The sequence below is a fragment of the Microtus ochrogaster genome (assembly GCF_000317375.1).
Source record: "Microtus ochrogaster isolate Prairie Vole_2 chromosome 6 unlocalized genomic scaffold, MicOch1.0 chr6_random_2, whole genome shotgun sequence".
Classification (NCBI taxonomy): Eukaryota; Metazoa; Chordata; class Mammalia; order Rodentia; family Cricetidae; genus Microtus; species Microtus ochrogaster.
In genome coordinates, this window is record NW_004949095.1 from 9,218,303 (window position 1) to 9,245,267 (window position 26,965).

The 26,965-nt window shown below is 43.8% G+C and overlaps 1 protein-coding gene across 1 annotated transcript in view; it reads right to left on the bottom strand.

Annotated features, from left to right (window-relative positions):
* Positions 1-26,965, bottom strand: part of Tnn (tenascin N) — a 62,681-nt gene that overhangs the window by 21,668 nt on the left and 14,048 nt on the right. The window contains exons 6-14 of the mRNA XM_026787630.1: positions 23,478-23,741; positions 19,593-19,856; positions 18,585-18,848; positions 15,634-15,897; positions 13,608-13,871; positions 9,043-9,306; positions 6,476-6,739; positions 5,037-5,300; positions 2,679-2,942 (exon numbers count right to left, since the gene is read on the bottom strand). Coding sequence (XP_026643431.1) covers positions 2,679-2,942; positions 5,037-5,300; positions 6,476-6,739; positions 9,043-9,306; positions 13,608-13,871; positions 15,634-15,897; positions 18,585-18,848; positions 19,593-19,856; positions 23,478-23,741 — 2,376 coding nt within the window. The remainder of the gene's footprint in view (positions 1-2,678; positions 2,943-5,036; positions 5,301-6,475; positions 6,740-9,042; positions 9,307-13,607; positions 13,872-15,633; positions 15,898-18,584; positions 18,849-19,592; positions 19,857-23,477; positions 23,742-26,965) is intronic.

A 26,965-nucleotide genomic window follows, 5' to 3' on the forward strand; every position in this document is an offset into this window, starting at 1 on the left:
CACGGGTATGTGAGCATCTACCAGAGGGCATGCATGGGTATGTGAGCATCTACCAGAGAGCATGCACGGGTATGTGAGCATCTACCAGAGGGCATACACAGGTATGTGAGCATCTAACAGAGGGCTTGCACGGCTATGTGAGAATCTACCAGAGGGCATGCACGGGTATGTGCGTATGTACCAGAGGGCATGCACGGGTATGTGAGCATCTACCAGAGGGCTTGCACGGGTGTGTGAGCATACACCAGAAGGCATGCATGGGACCATATACCAGAGGGCATGCACGCTCGTGTGAGCATACACCAGAGGGCTTGCACGGGTGTGTGAGCATACACCAGAAGGCATGCATGGGATCATATACCAGAGGGCATGCATGGGTCTGTGAGTGTGTACCAGAGGGAATGCACAAGTCTGTGAGCATGTACATGTAGACAAGGAAAACAAAAGCTCAGCAAAAATACTAATTTCCACCAACGCTGGTTAGAATCTTCATATTTTTTAAGCAAACAAGATATGAATGGAAATTTCCATTTTGAAAAAATATCATTAAAGGCGATTTTAATTTAGAACTTCCCAAAAAGCCATCTCCAGGCTATTTTCTCCCCAGTAGCATTTCAGCTGAGAACGGAATTGCAGTGTTTTAATAGAAATCAGACAGCTGTTGTTTTGAATTAGGTTGTTTTGACAAATTCTGAGTCTCTGTAATATCAGCTTGGTTTGATTTTCTAAAGCACAGCATCTGGCATGGATCATACTTTATCCATCAAATGGAGAGACTGGATTTCCTTCAGAATTTAAATAGTTTAAGGTAGTTTCGGTGTCCTCCTCTTTGATTAACAACTGTGGACTTGGGATGTCTGACTTTGTTACGTTCATATCTCTATGAAGCAGGAAGATAAAAGTTACATTACTGTTCTTACAGTTGGGAAAAGTGGGGCTGGCAAAATGGCTCTGGCGACAGGTGCTTGCCACCAGGCTTGACAGCCTGAGTTCAGTCCCAGATCCTACACGAAGGAGGGGAGAACCAGCTCCTATAAGTTGTTCTCTGACCTCCACATGTGTGCTGTGCTCACGCCCACACACATACACAGAAAGGGGGGAGGGAGGGAGGGGTGGAGGGAGGGAGGAGGAGGGGAGAGAGGGAGAGGACGAAGGGAGAAAGGGAGCAGGAAGGAAGAAGGGAAGAGGGAAGGAGAGAGAAATGTAATTTAATTATTTTAAATTGGGGAAAGGAAGAGAAGATAGAGGAGGAAGAAGGGATGAGCAGGAGAGAAGAAGAGAGTAATGAGATAAGGAAGGAGGACAAGAACCATCCATTGCTTTTGGAGAGCCGCACAGGAGTTCGGGGAGTCTGGGACGAGGGGAAAGGTAATTTGGGGTTTGTTTGGGTTTTGTTTTACACATAGTTTCTAAAGTGAATTTTTTGGTCTGATATTTTTTAATGTGGGGTTTTTAAATGCTAATTTTTAACTAATAAAAACCATCAAGAGATGTACAGCACCTCTACTGGCCACAGAGGAGACCTTGTTCAGAATGCCTGAAGGAATCACAGACATTGGATCCCAGGGAGGCCCAGTTGCACAATGCTCATCTATGCCCAAAGGCCCCATCAAACACATTCACATGCAACCCAGGCACTGTCGGTCATCCACAGATGATGACATGGAGGAGGATGCTCCACCATCATCTCCATCTCCACCTTGAAAGACTGAAACTAGAACTTCCTGCTTCTTTCTTTTCCCCGTAGGACCTGAGACCTAGCCCAGTTTCTTATTCAAAGCCGGGGCAGAGATCCTGGCATCTGGGCTCAGCAGATAAGCCTGGGGAAGAATTACTTACACAACCATGGCACCATGTGCCCTCCATCCTACCCGACCTGTCAAAGGACTACCTCAAAAAGATAACTATGAGGCTGAAGGAAAGGCTCAGTGGGCAAAATGCTTCACATAGATGCATGAGCACCTGAGTTCAGATTCCTACTACCTACAGAAAAAACTAGGGACAATAGCACATGTCTGTAATCTCAGGGTAGAGGAGGTAGAGACAGGCAGATCCCTTGAGCTTTACTGACCAGTCAGACTCGCCAAATCAAAGAGAGACCTGATGTGGGAAGTCCTTCTGTATATGTGTTGCTTTAATTGGTTGTGAATAAAGCTGCTTTGGCCTATGGCAGGGCAAAATATAGCCATGCTGGAAGAGATACAGAGACAGAGCAGGCAGAGTCAAGAAGATGCCATGTAACTACCAAAGGAAGAAGACACCAAGCCTTACCAGTAGGCCAGAGCCTCATGGTGATACACAGAATAAAGGAAATTGGGTTAATTTAAGATGTAAGAGCTAACTAGAAAGACTCCTAGGCTATTGGTCAAACAGTATTGCAATTAATATAGTTTCTGTATGATTATCTGGGTCTGGACAGCCGGGAAACAAATGAGCAGTCACCGGCTACAGAGACCATCTCAAAATATAATGTGGAAAGCAACTGACCCCCCATGTCTACCTCTTCATGCACATGCATACATGCACATGAATGTGTAAACACATAAACACCCAAGCAAGGTCAATATGGAACCACTTAGAAAAACATCTTTAGATAAAGCCATCAGCCCCACTCGTCCCCTCCTCACCCTATTCATAGGGGGAGATTCACTCTGGGCAAGAATGAAGTATCACAGTACCTGTTAAGGCCTTTGTGTCAGCCTTCTTGCTCTCCCGGGCCCCCTTCTGGGCCCACACATGGATGGTATATTCCATGCCTGGCTTCAGACCCGTCAGGACGGTACTACTCTGATCCTTTGACACTGGAATCTCTTTGGTCTCTCCATCCGCAGAGGTGTAGCGTACCATGTACTTGTCAATGGTGGCTCGCACTGGGTCCCAGGAGATGGTGGCTGTATTCTCTGTTACCCGGTTGGTCACCAAGTTCTTGGGGCTGTCAATTTCTTTTTTTAAGATTTAGAAAAGGCTGGCTTTAGAAACATGGAAAGGCATCTCACCACCCCTTCCACAAGAGTTCCATTTGAAAGAGCTAATAACAGTATAATTATTACTGGTATAATTTTATCATTAATAGTGGTATAATTTTCATGAATACAGGAGTAAAGCAGATATGGGACCCACTCCTGAAATCCCCACAGTTCAGAGACAAGAAGAGCACAGATTCAAGCACAGCCTGGGCCACATAGTGAGGCCTTATTTCAAAAACTAAATAAATGAGTGGGGGAGGAAGGAAGAAGGAAAGATGGAGGAAGAGAGAGAGGGAAGGGAAGGGAAGGAAAAGGAAGGAAGGAAGGAAGGAAGGAAGGAAGGAAGGAAGGAACCTATTTTAAAAACTAAATAAATGGGGAGGAGGAAGGAAGAAGGAAAGATGGAGAAAGAGAGAGAGGGAAGGAAAGGAAGGAAGGAAGGAAGGAAGGAAGGAAGGAAGGAAGGAAGGAAGGAAGGAAGGAAGGAAGGAAGGAAGGAAATACCTTTAAGAGTCCCTCAGTTTCCATGTGTCCATTTTCCAGGGAAACAAGACACTAGATATTACAATAGAAGGAACCAGGTCTTCTCTATATTTATCAATCTGGAAACATTCTCTCCTGCCCAGTTTCACCAGCATAATAATGAAAATCTGAACTAGCTAAACCACTGAAATCATGGTTGGAACAACCCTATAGACTCTCCCCCATGGCACCTACTCTGCATCCCCAACTATCCTCCAGCCCCTTAACTACATCTTGGATCTGAGAGAGAATTCTGAAAACTGATGTGTGTAACATTCAAGTCATGCCCTGCCCTTCCCATTGGCTGGAATGCAGGTGTATGTTAACCAAGTAAATGAACACAGTTCTCTTAGGGTGACTGATCCACAACAGCCAAGGAGCTTGGGCCCCCAGCACAGAGCGAGCTACATGAGCATGTCAGCCCTAAGCACGTCCACTGTGTTCTATATAAACTGCAGTCTTGCTTAGCCTTCCCTTTGGTGTATCTGACAATGTATCCTACGACTACGACTCACACCATCTAAGCCCCGTGCCTTCCAACCCACTGATCTCTAGACCTGCGCCATTGTCATGTGTCCTTCGTAGGGTTTATCAAAACTTACAGTTACAAATTTTCCTTTTGTTTATTGCCTGTCTCTCCCACTGGCTGTCAGGAGAGCAGCGGACATAATTTTTTGCCTGTCACTGCATCCCTAGACCTGGCACTTGAATGATGGCGATGAGAAGTTAGCTGCTTATTGGACACAGGGTCCCCACTTCCCAGGGTGATGTTTGTTTGTGACACAGTTTCTATTAGGTTAATTCTAATGGAACAGCTTGTCTCAGAACAGTTCCTTAACACAATAACTTTAGAACTTTTATATTTACTTTACATTAGTTCTATAATTTTCAGTAGCTGGGAAGCATTAACAATTAAGGACATATGCTGTGGAAAAAGTTGCAAGGCATTATGGGACCACTCAGCAGCGGGTCTATTACAGTACTTTGTTCTCTTTAAAAGTAAATGGAAGTTTTGTTTTTTACATCAAAGCCTTCAGTGAGGTTTTAAGAAGTAGAACGTTTTAAAGGCGATTAGGTTATGATTAGGTCTGCTCTAACAAAGGGACTACCATCATTCCACAGGAGCGGGAAAGTCAGCTCGGGTCCGGGCTTAAGTTCAAGACCTCCTGCCCTCTCTTTGTCTTACATCTGCTCATTTGTCTATGTGTGTTATGTTACAGGACAAAGGCCACAAGACACTAGGACTCTTGTTTTGGGCCTTTCAGACTCTACACCCATAAACCCAAAAACTTTCTGTTGTTTACAACTTTCCTAATCTCTGACAGGCATTCTGTATGTCAGAAGAAATAGAGGAAAGTGCCCTCCTAAAACAATTTAGTCTCTGGCATCACAGACCCCAAAACATGTGTGTCACCATTCATCAGTAGCAGATGAACCTCTATTTATTAACTGAGTTTGCTCATCTTACCATTTATTTCACATCAGTGTAAGAACAGGAAAAGAACACTTTATCTTCCCCTGCAGGTTGCAGTGAACAACATTCCTTACCTGTGGGGGCCTTGGTGTTGGCCTTCTTGCTCTCCCGGGCCCCCTTCCGAGCCCACACTTGAACGGTGTACTCCACTCCGGGTCTCAAGCCCGTCAGGACGGTGCTGCTCTTCTCCTTCCTCACTGGAACCTCCCTGGTCTCACCATCAGCGGAGGTGTAGCGCACCATGTACCTGTCAATATCAGCCTGCACCGGGTCCCAGGAGATGGTGGCTGTATTTTCTGTCACCTGATTGGTCACCAGGTTTTTGGGACTATCAATGTCTATGAGGAAAAGTCTTAGTCAGTGTGTGATATTGGCTCAGCAAGATGGCTCAGTCAGTAAAGGCAATTGCATGGAAGTGGGGCACTCTGAGTGTGATCCCCAAACTGATGGAAATGGAGAAGGAGAGAATTAAGGCTAGATAGTTATCCTCTGACCTCCACACATGCGCCATGGCCTGTGTGCCTACACATACGCACACACACACACACACACACACACACACGCACACACACACACATACGCGCGCACACACACACACATACGGACACACACACACACACACACACACATGCACGCGCGCATGTCACAATGGTGATGATGATAGCAACAACAGCAAATCAATATGCACCATTCAGAGGGCCAAAGTGCAGGTGCAGACACTGTTGGTCTTGTTGGCTGGTGAGAGTTTTCATTTTCTGCGGTTTTCCATCCCATCTACTCCCATTTTGGTGAGGGTTTGTTCATTTGCTATCTGATATTTGTCTTTTATTTCTGCTCCATGCATGCACCTCTCTTCCCAGGAAAGCTTCCCGACCAAGACACCCAACCAACCAGAATCTGAAAATCTAGGGTATGACTTCTACTAGAAGTTTAACAAAACTAATTTCTTATTCATTTAGTAAGGAATATCAAGACTGCTCTATATACAAGGCCCGCTACAGGCAATATACAGAGGATTCAAGTTGAAGACCTTGGTTTTGCAAACAAAAAGGAGAAACAGGCTTCTGTCCATTAGCAAGACAGTAAAGACAGTAAAGACTTATCATCTATAGTGACAAATTTGTTTTACAATTAAAATAAAACTTGGATGTTAAAAAGCAAACCTTTCCTTGCAACAGCAGATGGAAAAAAATCTAGAATCTTAAAGCAAAATGTATTTTTTTTAAAAAAAAATTTTCTAGTATCCTTCTCAAAGAAACCAAAAACAACATCTCTAGAAAAAGCACCTAGAGCACCTAGAGGAACGGTACACAGTCAGCCGGACAGTTTGGAGACCGTTTGGAGAGCCCAACACCTAAGGAACCAGGTGCAAGGAAGTAAAGGTGGTGTATGAAGCTGGTTGTGGGAGAAATAACTCTGCTCTTCCAAAAATCACCAATGTCATCTGTGTCAGAGGAAGAAATTAAAACTTGATGTGACAGCCATCGTACCTCTAAACTATGCTGTCCATTACCTGTGTGAGCTTTAGTGTTGGCCTTCCTGCTCTCCCGGGCCCCCTTCTGGGCCCACACGTCAACCTTGTACTCCACACCGGGCCTCAGGCCTGTCAGGACGGTGCTCCTCTGGTCCTTCCCAATAAGAAATTCCTTGGATTCTCCATCAGCAGAGGTGTAGCGCACCACATACCTGTCAATGTCGGCCTTTACCGGCTCCCAGGAGACACTGAGAGTGGTCTCTGTCACCTGGTCGGTCACTAGGTTTTTGGGACTATCAATATCTGAAAAGAAAAGTACTAGTCAATAAACACTAGAATAGACACCGAAAATTGAGGTCATTTTGTTTGGGCTGAGTTTCCTGTTCTTATATCCAGGACAGCCAAGACTGTTACACAGAGAAATCTTGCCTCAAAAAACAAAACAAACAAAAAAGATAATCTGACAAGAAACTTTGCTACACAGGACAATGGAATGGTTACCATATCCAGAGTTAGTAGGGCTGTGTTCTAATCCCAACCCCAGAAGAACAGCTGATAGAAAATACTTTTTTTTTTAATAGTCAGTAGACAAAGACTCTCATCCCAGTCTGTCATTGGGCAGCTATGAACGTGGACAGCTCAGCTGCCCGGAGTGTGCCTCAGTTTCCTTTTTCATAAATGGGGACCTTAACCTAGGTTATAAGGTAGGTCAATATTCCAGGAATATTGCATGAATCAGATCCCACCTTCATCAACTATCTATTTGTCTTGGAAAAATCAAAGATTTCACTGGATTTGAAGGTTTTGGTTTTTTTTATTATAAAACTGGGGGGTACTATCTACTCAACAAATTACTTTGAAGAGAGGAAGAAGCCCTTATTTATTCCTAGTGGGTATATAAATTAGTATAAACACTATATGAATGTACTAGCATAATAAAGGACTAAATAAGAGGATGATACAGAAGTTCTGCTCCTAGGCATATATGTCTTTGAAAACAAACTTGCACACAAATGCTATGGCATCATTATTCATGAGAGTAGAAAAGAAACAATTCACATATTCACAAATGACAAATCAATAAACAAAATGTCATATAGCCAGTCATACAATGAAATATTCACTAACAAAATTAAGAATGGATTCATGCTAGAATGTGGAAGATCCTGAGGAATACAGTTTAATGAAAAAGTAAATCACCAAAGGCCACATGATATATGAATCCATGTATAACAAATGTTCAGCCTCATCAGAGAAGTTTCTTTGTATGATGGATATAAGTTAATACAGAAACTCACAATTGGCCGCAGTACAGAGGAGAAACATTTATGCAATGCTCGACCACAAATGTGACATCTATATCATACACACCCTGACTTAGGGACCATTGAGGAAGAAAGAACAGAAAGACCATAAGAGCCAGAAGTTGCAGAGGACCTGAACAAAAACAGTATATTCTGGATGTGACAAGACCACTACAGTCATGAGCTCAGCTGCTGTGAGTGCCTGCATAAGATAGGCACAACATGAAGCCAGTCAACATTCCAGCATGAATGGGAATTGGGCTCATGGAACCTGATGCCCAGTTGGGGAGTTGTTGATGGGTTGTAGGAAAGGGTCTTTAAGTGTGTGGCTTCTGGTAGGTCCACCATGGATGGCCCCATACCCGTGAGTATGTGGGCAGTATAGATTGGATTTAGTGGATTATAAAGAAGGAGGAAACAACAACCCAAGCTTGGGAGAAGGTGAGGAGTGGGGGTTGCATCTGGGATGAGTTAGGGGAAGAGCAGGGAATAATCAAAATGCACTGTGTGCAATAGGAGCTTCTCAAGAATTAGCAAAAATATACTTTTATTTAAAAAGAAATGTACCGAGCAGAGAAACCTATAGAGACAGACAGCAATTGTTACGTAAGGCTGCAGGGAAAGAGGATGGGAAGTTGCTGGTGATGGGTATGATGCCCCCTCAGCTGATGATGTCACTGAAATAATGGTAGTAGTTATGTAGTTCTATGAATATTTCAGGAATATGCTAAATCCCTTGAACTGGACCCTTGCAGAGGGTGGATTTTAGTGTGAAAATACATCTTGGCAAGGCTATTCCTCTTGAAGAGAAAACATGAATGAAAATTAGAATCATCAACAGTTCTTGTAGAGAATTAGTCACAGGATCTTCAGAGTAGAAAACACAGTACCCAAGAGGGTTTCTTTTCTAAGGAACCAGTGTCCTCCCCTATCCCAAAGTGAGTACAGCAAAAGCCACTGATTTCAATGAAATATATAATTCACAGATCCTAGCAATGTGTTTTCTTTCCAAGAAAGAAATTGACCACAAAGGAAACAGACATTTTGATAAACAGTGGATGGATGTGCCAATCACCATTGAGCTTCGGGAGCCAAGTGAAGAGGAGAATATGAGGTTCAAAATAGTTTGAACTAATGTGTTAAATATCATAGAGAGATGATGTGGGAGATCTGACAGAAGCCTGTCGCTCTCATCTTCTACGAACATTACTTTCTTTCAAGGCCAGAGAAGGAATAGCAAGTGTCCCCCCACCAAAGGCTTACCATGAAACATGTCACATCCTCAAACTTCAGTGTTCATACCTGTGGGGGACTTGGTGTTGGCCTTCCTGCTGTCCTGGGCCCCCTTCTGGGCCCACACATCAACCTTGTACTCCACGCCTGGCCTCAGGCCCGTCAGGACAGTGCTGCTCTTCTCCTTAGACACGGGCACCTCCCTGGTCTCGCCATCAGCAGAGGTGTAGCGCACTATGTACCTATCGATGTCAGCCTCCACCGGCTCCCAGGAGACACTGAGAGTGGTCTCTGTCGCCTGGTCAGTCACCAGGTTTTTGGGGCCATCAATATCTGAAAGGAGAAGAACTGATCACTAAAGACTGGAAGCAGGCACCAAAGAATGAGACCATTTGTCCTGGGTGGGGAGACTTTCCAGTCCCTACAGTTTCCCCACACCCTATGTGCATCTTCAGTGTTTCATGGCCGGAGACCTGGTCTCCACAGCTGAGCTCAGAGCCTCAAGGAGGCAGCGGAGGAGAGCAGAATGGGCGCTGCACCCAAAGGGACTGGGTTCTACCTGAAGAGGCAGAGCTGAGGGGCAGGAGGCACCTTAGGTTCCAGTCAGCAGACTGAGGATCTCGTCCCTGCTCTGCCATCAGCCTGGGCAACTGGTACCTGACCAATTTCCTCATTTGTAAATGTGAGCCTAGGTTAATAAATTATAAGATAGCTCAGTATTGCATGAGTATTTCTGAAATCAAACCCATGAGAGATCAGCTATGTGACTTACAGAAACTACCCACTTCATAGAACTGGAGGGGAGGGGCTCTCAACTGTAAAGCAGAGACATTGACTCCTGCTCTGCCAATTCAGCAAACACTCTGAGGACAACATAATCCTCATCTGTTACTACTGGACAAGTAGAATCCTATCACAACTTTTTCCTAGTAAATTACTGTTAGAAATACCAAGGGATCCTGTAATTCCACTCTTAGTTGCATACTAAGAAAAGTGATAGCACATATATGCATAAAACTTGTACTCAGAAAGGTGGGAATACAGTGAAGCGCTGGCCTAGCATGCACCAGGCCCTAGGTTTGATCCTCAGCATTGCACACACAAAAATATTTATATTACAGATGTCCTAATCACATCCTTCATAATAGACTTTGACAACTTAAAATAATCCAAATGTCAAACAGCTAACAAACTGAAAAGCCAATGTGATGGCATGTATTATGAAATACTAATTGGCATATTGATACATGTTATCACACAAATAAAGCTGGTAAATGAAAGGCATCTCACCAGAGGCCATTAGATTATAAACCCACCAGAGATGTAGAAACAGAGAACTCTATCGAATAGACAGACAGCAATTGTTAGCAGGCTTGGAAAGTGACTGACAAAGGATGTGAACTCGAGCTCAGTACTTTTTGGTAATGAGAACAGACTATAGTAATAGACTCCAGTAATAGTTACAGAACTGTGAGCACACTAAATTCACTGAATTGTATATTTTAAAGGGCGAGTTTTAATACGGAAATATCTCTTAATATAGCTGTTCTTAGCAAATGTGTGAGCAGAGATGAAAAGGCTATGTGAAATACCAATTACCAAATGCTATGTGAAATACCAATGGCGCAGTCCTCAGAATGGAACACAGTACTCAGAAGAGGGTTTACCACTTAAGAAAACAACATCCTCTCCTTACTCCAAAATGATCACAGGGAAAGCCGTTTTCCTGGAGTACTTAATCTCACAGACCCTAACACACACACACACACACACACACACACACACACACACACACATCCTTTCTATCTCTTCAATAAGAAATATTCTGAGATTGAGCACAACGGGAATACTCAGCTGGAAGAACCCTGCGGAGGAGTCACCCACCATTGGTTCTTTTCCTTTCATTCAGGAGAGCAAACCCAGGACCTTGTTGATGCTATGCAGGACTATATTCCTGAGCTATATCCACAGCTCACCACCAATCTCTATGAGGCTGAAGTATAAGGCTGCACATGAGGTCCTCATTAAGAGATAATATGTCCCTAAAAACACCTATTTTTTTGACAAAGAAGCCAAAATTACACAATGGAAAACGAAAGCATCCTCAACAAATGGTGCTGGCATAACTGGATGTCAACATGTAAAAGAATGCAAATAGATCCATCTCTATCACCATGCACAAAACTTAAGTCCAAGTGGATCACAGACCTCAACATAAATCCAGATACACTGAAGGTGATAGAAGAGAAAGTGGGAAGTAGCCTTGAACACACTAGCACAGGAGACCACTTCCTAAATATAACACCAGGAGCCCAGACACTGAGATCTACAATTAATCAATGGGGTCTCCCGAAACTGTGACACTTCTGTAAGGCAAAGAACACAGTCAATAAGACAAAGCAGCAGTCTACAGAATGGGAAAAGATCTTCACCAATCCCACATCATTTGGGATAATCTCCAAAATACATAAAGAATTCAAGAAACTAGACATCAAAACATCAAATAATCCAATTAACAAATGAGGACTGATGATGTGGGATTCCCCTCTGTATGCTATAAATATGTTTTATTGCCATTGGTTAATAAACAAGCTGCTTTCAGCCAATGACTTAACAGAATATAGCCATGCTGAGAGAGAGAGAGAGAGAGAGAGAGAGAGAGAGAGAGAGAGAGAAAGTAGGCAGAGTCAGGGAGATGCCATGTAGCTGCCAAAGGAGAAAGACGCCTGCAGGAGCCCCCCAGAACCTTGCCAGTAGGCTACGACCTCATAGTGACGCACATATTAATAGAGGTGGGTTAATTTAAGATATAAGAGCTAGCTAGAAATACCCTTAAGCTATTGGTCAAGCAATGTTTTAATTAATACAGTTTCTGTGCAATTATTTTGGGTCTGGGTGGCCAGGAAGTGAACAAACAGCCTCTATCTACATACTGATCTAAACAGAATTCTCAACAGAAGAATCTCAAATGGCTAGGATACACTTAAAGAATTGTTCAACATCCTTAGCCATCAGGGAAATGCAAATCAAAATGACTCTGAGATACCATCTTATACCTGTCAGAGTGGCTAAGATCAAAAACGCTAAGGACAGCTTATGTTGGCAAGGATGTGGAGTAGGGGAAACACTCTTGCCCTGCTGATGTGAGTACAAACTTGTACAGCCACTTTGGAAATCAATATAACAGTTTTTCAGAAAATTGGGAATCAATCTACATCAGAACCCAGTTATACCACTTTTGGACATATACTCAAAGGATTCTTAATAATAACACAAAGACACTTGCTCAAAATTATGTTCACAGCAGCATTATTCATAATAGCCAGAAAAACAACCTAGATCCTCCTTAACCCAAAGAATGGATTTTTAAAAAATGTGGTACTCGAATGTAAAAAATAATGGCATCATGAAATTTGTAGGCAAATAGATGGACCTAGAAAAAAAATCATCCTGAGTGACATAACCCAGACTAAGAAAGACAAACATAGTATGTATTCACTCATAAGTGGATATTAGCTGTAAGGGATAACCATGCTACAATCCACAGCCCCAGAGAGGTTAGGTAACAAGGAGGGAAAAAAGAGGGATGCATGGATTTCCCTGGGAAGGGGAAATAGAAGAGCTCTCCTGAGTAAACTGAGGGCAGGATTTGCGAGGTTGGTAATGGGATCATGAGGAATAGGTTGGGTGGGTTGGGGGTTGGGGGCAGGATGGAGTGGGAGAGTGGTGAAAGACATGTCTTGATGACAGGAGCACATTTCAGGGTCAGGGAGGACCACAGCTAAGACCCCTAGCAATAGTGGAGAGAGAGCCTGAACTGGTCATCTCCTGTAATAAGACTGGTGACTACCCTAATAGTCATCATAGAGCCTTCATCCCGTAACTGATGGAAACAAATGGAGAGATCCACAGCCAAGCACTAGGGGAATCCTGTTGAAAATAAGGAGGAAGGATTGTATGAGCCAAGAGGGTTAAACTCATCACAAGGGAACCCGCAGAAACAACCTGGGCTCATAGGAGCTCATAAACTCTGGAGCCTTCATAAGATCAACCTAGGCCCTCTACATATGTGTGACAGTTGTGTAGGACTCCTAGCAGTGGAACCAGGGCCTGTCTCTAAGGCTGGAACTGACTTTTGGGACCCTACACTGGGTTGCCTAGCCTAGCTTCACTTGGCACAAAGGGAGGATCTTAGTCCTACCTGAACTTGATATGCAATGCTTTGCTGACACCCATAGGAGGCCTGCCCCTTTCTGAATAGAAACACAGGAAGAGTGGATGGGAGAGGGGCAGAGAGGAGGTGGGGGATGAAGAGGGGGGAATGGGAGGAGAGGAGAGAGAGGAAACTATGGTTGGGGTATAAATTAAATGAAAGTTTTAATTAATAAAAATGATAATAGTAAAAGAGAAGTAACATTTATTGAATATTGTTTAATTAAACACTTATTATTATTTGATTAAAAAGAGAGATATCAAAGGCACTGAGAGATGCTGGAAACTGTATGATAATATTCTGCCACCCTTATTCTCTCCAAATCACTAATTTGGGTCAATAGTCATGAAGGAAACCACACATAACCTCCCATATGCATAGGATGATAACAGTCACGTTCTCAAGGAATAATGTCCATTACCTGTGGGGGCTTTGGTGTTGGCCTTCCTGCTCTCCCGTGTCCCCTTCTGGGCCCACACGTCGACCTGATACTCCACACCTGGTCGCATGCCCGTCAGGATGGTGCTTCTCTCCTCCTTCCCAACAAGGATTTCCCTGGTCTCTCCATCAGCAGAGGTGTAGCGCACCACGTACCTGTCAATGTCAGCCTCTACTGGGTCCCAGGACACAGTGGCAGTGTTCTCTGTCACCTGCTCAGTCACCAGGTTTTTAGGGCTATCGATATCTAAAAGGAAAAACTTGATCATTAACCCCTAGTAAGTAAACTGAGTATGATATCTCAAATCTGTAGACCCGTTATGCAGAAGGCCAAGGCAGGGAAGCATGAGATGATGAACTTGAGATCAACATAGGCTGTTCAACAAGACTTTGTCGAAACACACACATGCACACACATGCATACACACACACGCACACACACACACACACACACACACACACACACACACACACACACACACCAGCCACCATTAAGAATGGGCTGAGCATTCCTGTTCTTACAGTTTTCCCATCTCCTGTACTGTTTTTCAGTTGATTAGTGGACAGAGATCTTGTCCCCACAACTACTCTTGGACCCTTAAGGCAGTAGCCCAAGATAGTGAAAACAGCAATGTACTCAGAATTAGAGAAGCTGGATTGCAGTTCCTGTGCAGTGGCCTTACAGACCTCAGCAGCTAACTAAAGCTCAGTCTCCTCACCAGTAAAACTGCTTCTTAGATACATGCAGGGTAAGATAGTACATTATTTCTTGGGTATTTTATGAATCAAACCCTACGAATCATCCACTAACTGTGAGAATTGCAGAAATAATATACGCTCCTAAATAGAGAATTCTCAGCTGTGAATGGAAACACAGATTCCTGCTCTACCAACACAACAGATTCTTCTCATGACCAACTAAATGGAGAAAATTACTCTTACTTTGCTTGTGTGTATGTGAAAGGGCACAACCACTTTGGAGATTAGTTTGGCAGGAACTCAAAAATTAAATATACAGAATTAACAGTTCAGTTCTAATACATCTACCTAAGAAAAATGAATGCCCCAGTATCATTTTTCATGATATCCAAAACATGAAAACAAACCAAATAGCCACCAAGACAAACTAGCAAATAAATGTGTGTATCTATACAAACAAATATTAATTTTAATGAAAATAAGTGTCAATATATGTTATAATACAGATGAACCTGAAACTATGTTTTGTGTAAGAAGTAAATAATACAATGCCACATATTGTGTTAATCCATGCATTAGAACTGTCCATAGCAGAGAAATCTGGAACAGAGAGCACTTGCTACCTGTGGGGAGGGAATGAGCTATATCTGGAATGCACACCATGTTCCTTATTGTGATGAAAATTTTCTAAACATACAATCTAAGAGTTGGCTGATTGTGTGACTCTGTAATAGTGAAAGCTGAGCTGTATATGCTAAAGATTGAATTTTGTACGTAAAGACATCTTAGTAAGGCTATTCTTGCAAATGAAAGAACTGAAAAGCCTTAAAATTATCCACTGCTGTTATGATGACTGCAAGCCTAGGCTTGTCATAATGGAACACACAGTACTCAAAAGAGAATCTACTCCCTAACAGAACGATAAATCCTCCCATGCCAAGAAAATCCCAGAAAAAGCTATCTCCCTGAAGCACTTAGCTCCTAGACACCGAACCATATGCTTTCTCTATGCCATTTCACCTTCCGGATAGAACAATTCAGTGATTGACAGTGAGGAAAATGCACAATTAGAAGAACAGCGTGGAGATGTGAGCAGTCATCAATCTTAGTAAGACCAAAACATGAGGTCTGTATCTCCAGATTAAGTGTAAAGGACATGCAGGGATGGTGTGGGAGATCTGACAGAAGCCTGTCGCTCTCATCTTCTACGAACATTACTTTCTTTCAAGGCCAGAGAAGGAATAGCAAGTGTCCCCCCACCAAAGGCTTACCATGAAACATGTCACATCCTCAAACTTCAGTGTTCATACCTGTGGGGGACTTGGTGTTGGCCTTCCTGCTGTCCTGGGCCCCCTTCTGGGCCCACACATCAACCTTGTACTCCACGCCTGGCCTCAGGCCCGTCAGGACAGTGCTGCTCTTCTCCTTAGACACGGGCACCTCCCTGGTCTCGCCATCAGCAGAGGTGTAGCGCACTATGTACCTATCGATGTCAGCCTCCACCGGCTCCCAGGAGACACTGAGAGTGGTCTCTGTCGCCTGGTCAGTCACCAGGTTTTTGGGGCCATCAATATCTGAAAGGAGAAGAACTGATCACTAAAGACTGGAAGCAGGCACCAAAGAATGAGACCATTTGTCCTGGGTGGGGAGACTTTCCAGTCCCTACAGTTTCCCCACACCCTATGTGCATCTTCAGTGTTTCATGGCCGGAGACCTGGTCTCCACAGCTGAGCTCAGAGCCTCAAGGAGGCAGCGGAGGAGAGCAGAATGGGCGCTGCACCCAAAGGGACTGGGTTCTACCTGAAGAGGCAGAGCTGAGGGGCAGGAGGCACCTTAGGTTCCAGTCAGCAGACTGAGGACCTCGTCCCGGCTCTGCCGTCAGTCAGCTGTTGGTAGCCTCGGGCCACTCAAATGCTTGTCAGCTTTACTCCTTCACCTCTAAAATTATGTACAGACTGTTATGTAGACTTCGGGTTCCTTCAGAGACTCATCTTCAACGTGTGCACCTGCCTTCATCAATTATTAACTTCATTTCATTACTTGGACACTGTCTACTGCATTTGTAAAATGAAAGATTTTAGGGGTGTGTGTGTGTCTGTCTGTGTGTGTGTGTGTGTGTGTTTAGCTCTGTCGACTAAAATAAAACAATGTTTACAGTTTCTGGACCTCAGTATATTCATTCTGAGGTTCAAAATGTAATAGCTGACATTCCAGCCCTTGTCCCTCAACTTCCCCACAGAGGAAATAAAAACAGGAGATGGGAGATGTTTGTTTATAGTGTGTGGATTTTTTTAATTTATTTATTTATTAAAGATTTCTGTCTCTTCCCCGCCACCGCCTCCCATTTCCCTCCCTCAATTAAGTCCCCCCCCCCTCAGCCCGAAGAGCAATCAGGGTTCCCTGCCCTGTGGGAAGTCCAAGGAACCCCCACCTCCATCCCTTCAATGGAAGAATGGATGAAGAAAGTATGGAATATATACATATTAGCATGTGGATTTTTATGTCATAGTTTTACATCACATAAGCTAATAACATGTTATGACTGTTCTTAGCCTGAGTAGATGCCAAGACCTTCAGTTATCGTCACTAATGATGAAATCAATTAATTGACAGTATAAATCCAAAAGATTATCTTCCTCCATACTACATAGCAGAAGGCAATCAAAAACATATTTTATCAATAAGCTAGTAATATTTCCTTCTTCTAAATAATTCACTGCCAAAGCCATTTTCCTAAGGCCATTTGCACAAAGATTCTACTTCTTATGTTGCTTTAGGCTATGACCACAAGAAACTGGTATCTAAATTCCTACTTCCTACAAGTAAGGATCAACAGTTTTAGGATCCTTGACTGACCAACCATGTCCAAACTATTAAGGAAGTTGGAGAGGCCAGTAAGTTAGGACTTAGAGAATGGAATTGTTTGAAAAGACAGTGTGTACCTTAGGTGCGGTCTGAATTTAATTTGTTTCACCAGGATCCCTGGTAGAGCTTATTGTGTTTGCTATGGAACAAAAGATCTCAGCAAGGGTGATTAGCAATGCCTAAGACATTCTGATTGCCACAACTCAGTATAGGGGAGGGGGACACAAGGGTGTGCTAAACATCCTCTGAAACTCTCTTTCTCTCTCTCTTTGTCTCGTGTGTGCGTGTGTGTGTGTGTGTGCATGTGTGCACGCACACACTTAAAACAAAGGAGTGCCCTGCTCAAATGTCAATAGTGATGAGGTTGAGAAGCCCTTTCTAAGGCATGAGAATCAGTGAGCTGGTATATGGCATGCAGCTAAAATACCGCATCCATGAGAAAAAGGCCAGTTGCTCTTACACAGAACAAAAGGGGCTTCAGCGTTTCACACAGACTATGTTATTTGAGTGGACATAGGATGCATGCGTGTTTCCCATGGACTAGATATCAGTTGAGCGAAGTGGGGTATGCCTGGGGTTGTGTCAAGTTGTTCTGGAGGACCACCTAGAGGGGGTCACCTAGAGGAATGAGAGGATGCCATCAGAGCAGTTTTAGGATCCTCAGCTGAACAACCTTGGTCCACCAACCGTTAGGGGAGGTGTGCTGGGGGGTTAGGAGGGAGGAGAGGTAATGGGTCAGGATGGAAAAAAATGTACTTAGCCCACTGAAAGAGCAGGGCTTAAGTACAAGGAGGAACACAGAAGAGACGCCGAGCAATGCCCACTCCCATGGCAGGCAGTTAGCATGCGAACAGCTAACTGCAAATGAAGGATGGACTCTTGCATGGAAATGGACATTTTCATCACTAAAAAAAAAAATCAACACTGGGGGGAAGGACTAGACACTGGCTTATTTTTAGAGAACAAAACACTGCAATTATTTCATCCAAAGGGCAGAAACAGGAACAAACTTCATTGGAAGGGTTTAAACAAGGGAGGCATTTTTAAAAAGCAAAAATTGTTTGTGGCTCACAACCTGCGAGTCTGGCTCTCTCAACCTGACAGTTCCTTGTGCTTTCTTCTTAGCTGCTTCTTGCCAAAGCGAAACGTTTATCCCTAATAACAGACGAGATAGAAGAAAGGTGCAGGCTGTGAGCAGTAAGCAGCCGTCTTTGACGGCCACAGCTTGGAGAATACAATATGAGACACCCATTCTGAGAGGAGGTAGACAATTTGCTAGGGAGCACAATCACCTCTAATCAGCGAAATCATCCTGCCTGCCAAGGTTAGAGGAAGAGAAATCAACCTAACATCTTACAAGCTTATCAAGGCATAGAGGTAAGGCATGTTCCGTCACCTGTAGGGGCCTTGGTGTTGGCCTTCCTGCTCTCCTGGGTCCCCTTCTGGGCCCACACGTAGACCTTGTACTCCACGCCCGGCCTCAGGCCCGTCAGGACAGTGCTGCTCTTCTCCTTAGACACGGGCACCTCCCTGGTCTCGCCATCAGCAGAGGTGTAGCTCACTATGTACCTGTCAATGTCGGCCTGAACAGGGTCCCAGGAGACACTGAGAGTGTTCTCTGTGACTTGGTCAGTCACCAAGTTTTTGGGGCTGTCAAGGTCTGAAAGGGAAATGTTTGAAAGCTTAAGCTGTAGCCGTGGAAGGCACACCCCCATTATCCTGCTTTTTATGTCCCAGAATATTCAGCAGGCGGTGGGTTACCACACCAAGTCTCTGCTGGGAGTCAGGGGAGAATGCAGTTTCTGAATCTCAATTTCAAAGTCAGGCTAGCTATATACTTAGCATCTTTTCTTGACTTTTGGCTCCCTAAAATGTAGAAGGAACAATAGCTTCCTAGTGACATATGGTACATCAAGACAGCCAATTAAACACCTGCCACACTGTCAGGGTACCTAATTTATCATTTTATCAAGGGCCACTTCACTAGTGAGAACCCTGGAAGTAGTGTCCCAAATATAATCATACCCAGACCCTCTACACATATCCAGTGGGTCGTTTAGCAGCACCACTTCTATGCAGTGTACTGCTCTCACTGAGACCAGAGGTGTGCTGACTGGGCTTAGCTGGCAGCCCTGTGAGTCCCAGGGAGCCCCATCTGCCTCCCCAGTAACGGGATTACAAGTGTGTGCTCCCACATCCAGCTTTTCACAGGGGTGCTAAGGATCAGACTCGGAAGGGCAGCAAGCCCTCTACAGTTTGAGTGCTCTCTCTACCATACCCCACCCCGCCTCACCCCCCCAATGCCATGCATCTTAACATATTTCAGACCCCAGCCTGTGGGACCACACACACTCAAATCCAAAAGCTCACATTTCGTTCCAATGGTTCATCTCTCTCTGCTCACCTGTGGGAGCCTTGGTGTTAGCCTTCTTGCTCTCTTGATCGCCCTTCTCGGCCCACACAGAAACTTTATACTCCACACCTGGCTTCAGGCCAGTCAGGACAGTGCTTCTCTGATCCTTCCTCACTGGGACCTGCTTTGTCTCGCCATCCACGGAAGTGTAGCTTACCACATACCTGTCAATGTCAGCTTCCACTGGGTCCCATGAGACAGAAAGAGTGTTCTCTGTCACCCGGTCAGTCACCAGGTTTTCAGGGCTGTCAATTTCTTCAAGGAAGACACAAAATAAGAGGATAGGCCTTATTGCTCTAATTTCTAAACAGCCAAAGACATAGCCAAAATAACGATGTCAATTAATTCGAGTCACCATAGCTTTAAGTGGACAAGTAGTCAGAACAAACTACTTGCATAAATGGAAGAAAGGGTCTTCAAACCCTGAAAATATATAGATTAATTCTGCAAACCTTTTTACACAAGTTGCTCTGGCTTTTAAAGAAATTACTTTTACATGGGGAGTTTTCCTTTGCCATAGATTACCTGAAAGCAAGTATATTTCAATAATCTTCTCCATCTACTCTTATATGGTCTTTGGGAAGACAGATGTTCTAGAAGTAGGAGCTGCCGATGTTTTGTACATAAATATTGTATCTGCAGCCAGGGCCTGGGGCGAGCTTTAAACTGACAGTACTGAGGGGTGGGCTAGTGAAAATGACCCTAGCAGAATCTGCCTGAGTGTCTGTGGGACAAAGCTGGATCAGAGCCTTGGCTCTGGTTTTCCAGGTTCCTCACTTAGGAGAAATTGTGCAATTTACGTTTCTGTCTCTGCACCTCTGCAGAGAAGGAAGGAGCAATCCTTCCTCACAGACAAACTGCAGCATGGTCAGTGATTATATAACCTGCTATTAATAATGGCATTTCAGGTATGGGATCTCACTTCCTCCTCAAAATACAAGGTAACAAACATTGTACCTTGCTAAACAGCAATGCCTTGATTACCCTTCTCTAAAAGTCAGCTCCTCAAGAGTGTTCCCAGAAGGAAAGAGCATTTCAATCTGCACATTGCAGCTTGCCAAGCCTGGCAGTCACCTCGGTAAAACGTGTAGTCCTATGAGACAACTGATCTTAAGAAGCACAGAGATGGGGCCATACCACTGACATCTGTTGTAGAAGGATAAAGGCTCTAACTCCTAGGGCACTGAGCTGCCTTTAATGTCCCAGCCTCAGCCCTTGCTATTGTACCTACCACCTCACAGACATGTCTACCACAGAGGACACTTGAGATTACCTAATGGCCCAAGCTCATACTTGAGGCCTTTATTCATGCTACTTCCCTGTTAGCTCCAGCCTGTCCTTCCAAGCTCTCTTCAAACCCTCTCCTCCCCACACTGGCTTTGGGAAGTGTTTTATCACAACAGTCGTGAGCAAACTAGGACTCTTGTTGTGTGTCGGTTGTTTTCTATGAATTAGCTCATGTGCTTGACTGGTTGTATGTCAATTTGACACAAGCTAAAGTCATCTGAAAAGAGGGAACCTCAGCTAAGAAAAGGCTCCCACAAGATCAGCCTGTAGGCAAGCCAGTAGGGTATCTTCTTAGTCAGTGCTCAATCCTGGACTGGTGGTTCTGGATTCTATAAGAAAGCAGACTGAACAAGTCATGAGAGAAAGCCAGTAAGCAGCTCTGTGGCCTCTGCATCAGCTCCTGCCTCCAGCTTCCTGTCCTGACTTTCTTTGCTGATGAACTGTGACACAGAAGCATAAGCTGAATATACCTTTTCCTCCCCAGCTTGCTTTTGGTCATAGTGTGATGGAGGAAGGTCATTGGTTAAATAAAGAAACTGCCTTGACCCTGATAGGACAGAAAATTAGGTAGGCGGAGTAAACAGAACAGAATGCTGGGAGGAAGAGGAAGTGAGGTTAGATGCCATGCCTCTCCAGGGCAGACGTGATAAAGCTCCGACCCAGGATGGACGTAGGCTAGAATCTTCCCGGTAAGCACACCTTGGGATGCTGCACACATTAATAGAAATGGGTAATCAAGATGTAAGAATTAGCCAGTAAGAAGCTAGAGCTAATGGGCCAGGCAGTGTTTAAAAGAATACAATTTGTGTGTTGTTATTTTGGGTAAAGCTAGCCGGTGGCTGGGAGCCGGGTGGCAGGAACGCAGTCCGCAGCTCCTTCAACAATAGTGTTTCACCACAGCAATAGGAAGCCTAAGAAAGACACTCGATGGTTACATATCCCTACGACATAGACACTCCTGAGCCACTTTATGAACCAGAATAGACTCACTGTCACTCAGCTACTTAATGGCAGCACTGGGGTTAAAATTTGAACAGCCAAGAACCTGAAGCCATAGTCCTAATCATTATGCAGACTTCTCTGAAGTTCTTTCTTTGTATTCAGTGACTGTCCAGACACAATCAGTGAATCCTTTTCCTGTGACTTCCTATTAAGTGTTTTGGAAGAGCAGGTGGATACGGATTAGGCTCTTGTAAATTCAGGGAATGACCAAAGGAGTGTTTAAACACGAAAAGCAGCCATCCTATGTCCCAGTATGTCTCAAAACACCCGAAGGCCTGAGCTGAGCAGAAGTGCATGCCGTTTGGAGGTCCTTGTGTTTCTGAATGCTTAAAAGAAGAATCAGTGGATTTGGCAAATGTTAATGCGGGATGCAAACCGTTTCCATAGTCTGAAAGAAATCTCCTACATACAAAGTGCCTCTTTGCCACTGCAGACCAAAATAAGCATTAAGCATTCAAAGTCATAGTTGGGTCAATGTTTTTAGATTTTATTAAAAAATAAAAATAGGAGTCAGAGGGGTTAGGGCATCACAAGAAAACCCACAGAAACAACAAACCTGGCTCATAGAAACTCAGTCTGAACCAACAACCAGAGAGCCTGCTTGGGACCAGCCTATGTATATGTGACAGTTGTGTAGCTTGGTCTGCTTGTGGAACTCCTAACAATGGGAGCAGGGACTGTCCTGAACACTTTGCCTGGCTCTTAAGAACATATTCCTCATGCTGGATTGCCTTGCCCAGCCTTAATACAAGCTTAGTCCTGCAGCAACTTGATATGCCATGGTTTGTTTATACCAATGGGAGACCTGCCTCTTTCTGAACAGAAACAGAGGGGGAGTGGACTGAGGAGGAGCTGGGGGAAGAGAATGGAAGAAAATAAAAATATATAAATAAATAAATAAGTAAGTAAATACTACAAAATTTTACCCTACTCCAAGAGAGATGTATATAGAATTCCATCCCAAATAAGTATGACTGTTTCTATTAAATAGTCTCATTTCTCAGTCTGAAGTTAAAAGGAAAAAAATCATAAATATGACATTGAAATTTGTTTTGGGACAAAAATCTCTGTACTGAGCTGGGGAAGTGAACAAAGTCCCACCCCTAACCAAGAATCTATCTACAATTGATACACACTGGGAAAAGAGAAATTCATTTTCTCCAATGGAGTATCACTGGGTATATCAATCATATTCCTAGCAGGCCCTATTCCCAAGAAGCCAACACAAGGCAAACTCCATGTTTTTTCATAAGTTTTTTTGTTATGGTTTTGTAGGGGGTTTATTTGTTTTGATTTGGTTATAGATTTTGTTTTGTTTTACTTTTTTCTTGGGGTCTTTTTTTGAGTGGTGAAATAACATGATGTTGGGTGAATAGGGAGGCGAGATGGGGGATATGGGACAGGTTGGGATACAGAAAGAATATAATCACAACATATTGTATAAAAAAGGATACTTTTAAATTGCTTTTGTAAATATCCTCAACCCCACAAGCAAAAGAGTTGATGCCAAGTGGCAACCATCTCCACCTTCAAAATCAACCTCCTCCTTACCCTGAAGAAGCTTCCCCAATTCCATTCTCCCGTTACCTGTGAGGGCCTTCGTGTCTGCTTTCTTGCTGCCCTGGTTGCCTCTCTCAGCCCATACGAAGACTTGGTAGGCCTCTCCTGGCTTCAGGCCCGTCAGAATAGTGCTGCTTTGTTCCTTGGGGACAGCTTTCTCCTTGCTCTCCCCATCAGGGGAGATGTAGCGCACCACGTACTTGTCTATGACAGCCCTCACTGGATCCCAGGATACAGATGCTGTGTCTTCTGTCACTTGATTAGTGACAACATTGGTTGGTCCATCAATTTCTTCATAAAAATACATGAGAAAGAAAAATTAGAGAAACCACTTTCCTGTTGAAATGCACAGTCATTTTAGTTATGGTCCAGGTCAGGGGTCTCCATAATGCAAGGGAGTCTCTCCTTCAACTGTGACAAGTAGACACCTAGCATCTGCTTTAATCTTAAACTGTGAATAGGTCTGTAGACTGAGAGAAAAAAGCTGTTCTAGTTTCAGATCACTGAACACACTGAGTTAATTCCATCAGGCACAGCAGATAAACACCTAAGAAGTAACCAATATTCTCACTGACGTAGTAGTTTCTATGAAGTATAACTCCTTTAAAGTGTATGCCATAGGCACAGATGGGATGCCCCTAGGTTCCTTTCCGGGAGACTGCTCAGTAAGCTTTCAAGAACAGGTAGCCTTCCTTATCTCGTCTCCTGAAATCAAAACAACTGATCTCTTCTATCTACTTCTTCCAATGGATGTTTCTAGACCAGGCATTTATCATCTATCCATACAATGTTCCTTTCTTCTTCCTTTCCCAAATAAAAGTGCCAAAAAAATTAGTTCATTCACCTCACCACAAAGTGCTTGACAGGGAACGTGACAGACTCAGCAGTTATGAATAAATAACACAGCTGGAAGTCTATGCCGAGCACGTTTCTATTCAGAACAATTTGTCAGCTGTATTCTGGAGACGCGCATGTGTCTCAGTAGCACACCCTGCACCTAGGGCTTCAGGAAGTCTCCAAGCTTTTTCATACCAGCACTTACTAACCTTTATCAAGCTTTGGGGTACTCAAATTTTGTCAACACTAGGTCCATGCCAAGTACCACCAGCAGAGATTCCACTTCAGAAAGTTTAGAATGAGCCCTAGCATCTCTGTTTCTAGTGTTTCTTTTTGGATTTTTTGTTTGCTTGCTTGCTTTTGGGTTTTGGTGGAGGGGGGGATAGTTCTTTAAAAACAGATTCTTACTATTTATCTCAGCTGCACCTTGAACTCACAATCTTCTGCCTCATCCCTCTGAATGCTGAGATTAGAGACAAGTACCCCCACATACACACATATCTCCCTGGCTGTGGCAGTACATGCCTGCAATCCCTGTGCTTGGGAGCCTGAAGCAGAAGAATCATGAGTTCAGAGTAAACCTGGGCTATATATGAAGTTCAACACCATACTGAACCACAGAGCAAAACTTTATTTCAAAAAATACATAGTAAGTTAATAAACACTATAAAATTTTAGTGGTTCTGATGCATATCACAGAATGAGGGCTTCCCAGTGAAGCCCATCAGCCCCATTTTACACAATGTGTAATAATGTCCTGACCCAACATTCCTACTTATTACTTTTACCTCCTAAGTTCCAATAATAATTTAGTCTTTTATCCTTTATGTCCAGTTTCCTGCCATTGGAGAATTTTACAAGTAAGTCATCCATACACATCTATCAAGGCAATGATAAAGCTATTGAGCAGAAGAAAACTAAGACAAGACACTACAATTCCTCTGTATATGTATCTACATCTTTTTAGCTAAAAAGCCACTTCTTAGTCTAAAGCAGCAAAACTCCTTTCCCCCCAATCTACTCTTGGTGTCTTATTAAAGGACCTTCCAGAGAGAAGGGACAACTTCACACAGTCCCTTTTTGTGACCTCGGCTGCGGTGCACCTTCAAACATAAGGACAGTGTTTTATTTGCATGAAAAGATGAAATGTGTTCCATTACCAGAGGCCTTCATATTTCATTTAGTAAGTCAATTGCCATTTTCTAAGCACACACCAGGGGTCATGTGCTTTTCATACATTACTTATCAATCTCATGGTAAAAACAGAAGGCATTTACTAGATGCCCCACTAGTTTGGAAAACTAATAAAGTTTTCCACTCTTAGAACAGTAAGTATATTCTAGGCTTAGGTTATATAACTTGTCTAAGATCAATAGTAGTAAATATTAGTGGCCATCACTCCCCTAACCATCTTTGAATGCCCACATGCAGCTTATAGTGGCATAAGTTAAATTGTGTCCAGTCCTCCTGCTCCAATATAACATGCCAACCTGCTGTGCCTTGTACCTTAGTTTGGAACTTTATTTTTTTAAACAATCCTTTCAGAGATAATAAAGTCAAAATGGGGTCATCTGGGTGAACCCAATCCAATATGAATGACATAGTATCAATCTATGTGGAGTAGCCCTTAATAACAAGTTGTAGGGAAAATAAAATATGCTCTGAGAGGCTCTGAGAGGCTACTGTAAGCTGAAATAACATAGTAGTAGTAGATTAGAACTTGGGGAGTAGGCCGGGCAGTGGTGGCTCACGCCTTTAATCCCAGCACTCGGGAGGCAGAGGCAGGCGGATCTCTGTGAGTTCGAGGCCAGCCTGGTCTACAAGAGCTAGTGCCAGGACAGGCTCCAAAAAAAACAAACAGAGAAACCCTGTCTCGAAAAACAAAAAAAAAAAAAAAAAAAAAAGAAAGAACTTGGGGAGTATCCTAAAGAGAGAAAATGGCCCTGGGCTGTTGGGAGTGCTAGATGTATCTACCTCACTAGCAAAGAGAGCCCCGTAGAATGAGAAAGGAGGTTTCTGGGTGCAGAAACCTACAGAATCCCAACCCCAATTTCAGGAGGCTGTAAGAGGTTGTTCAGAAGGAAGCATGCACACAACAGAAATGATTCCCTCCCTACCCCCTTCCCTGCTGTACCCAAAATGATTCCATGCTTGCTAGGAAGGGATGGTGACAGACTACCAAGACCCTAGCTCGGCCTGGGCCATAGCGATCAGAGTAGGAGGGGAAGGACATAGAGACAGGAGTAAGTCCTGCTCCTGAAGTCCCTGACCCACCCACATCTATAATGCCCAGTGTCTCTCACTTCTTCAGCTTGCCCAGTCAGTACTCAGCTTTGGGCACTCCGCACAGGCCAGTGGGTGGGTAGGACCAAATCTGTCTACATGGACTGAGAGATCCAACATGGCCAGACCTGGAGCTCATTCTCCTTCAGCAGCCTCGGGACACTGAAGAGATCAAGTAGCTGCCAAGAAAAACCCTAAACAAACCCTCTAGACTTATTTGCCCTTCACTTAAAGATCACTAACCTTGTAGGTCACACAAGCAAGTTAAATACACTGTCGTTTTCCACCAGTTCTGCCATGGGAAACATTCAGTGTGTGGTTATAATGCTAACAATTGCCTAGATGGCTTTTCGAGGACTTAAAGAACACTTTGCTAGGAAGACTGACTCCGGGCT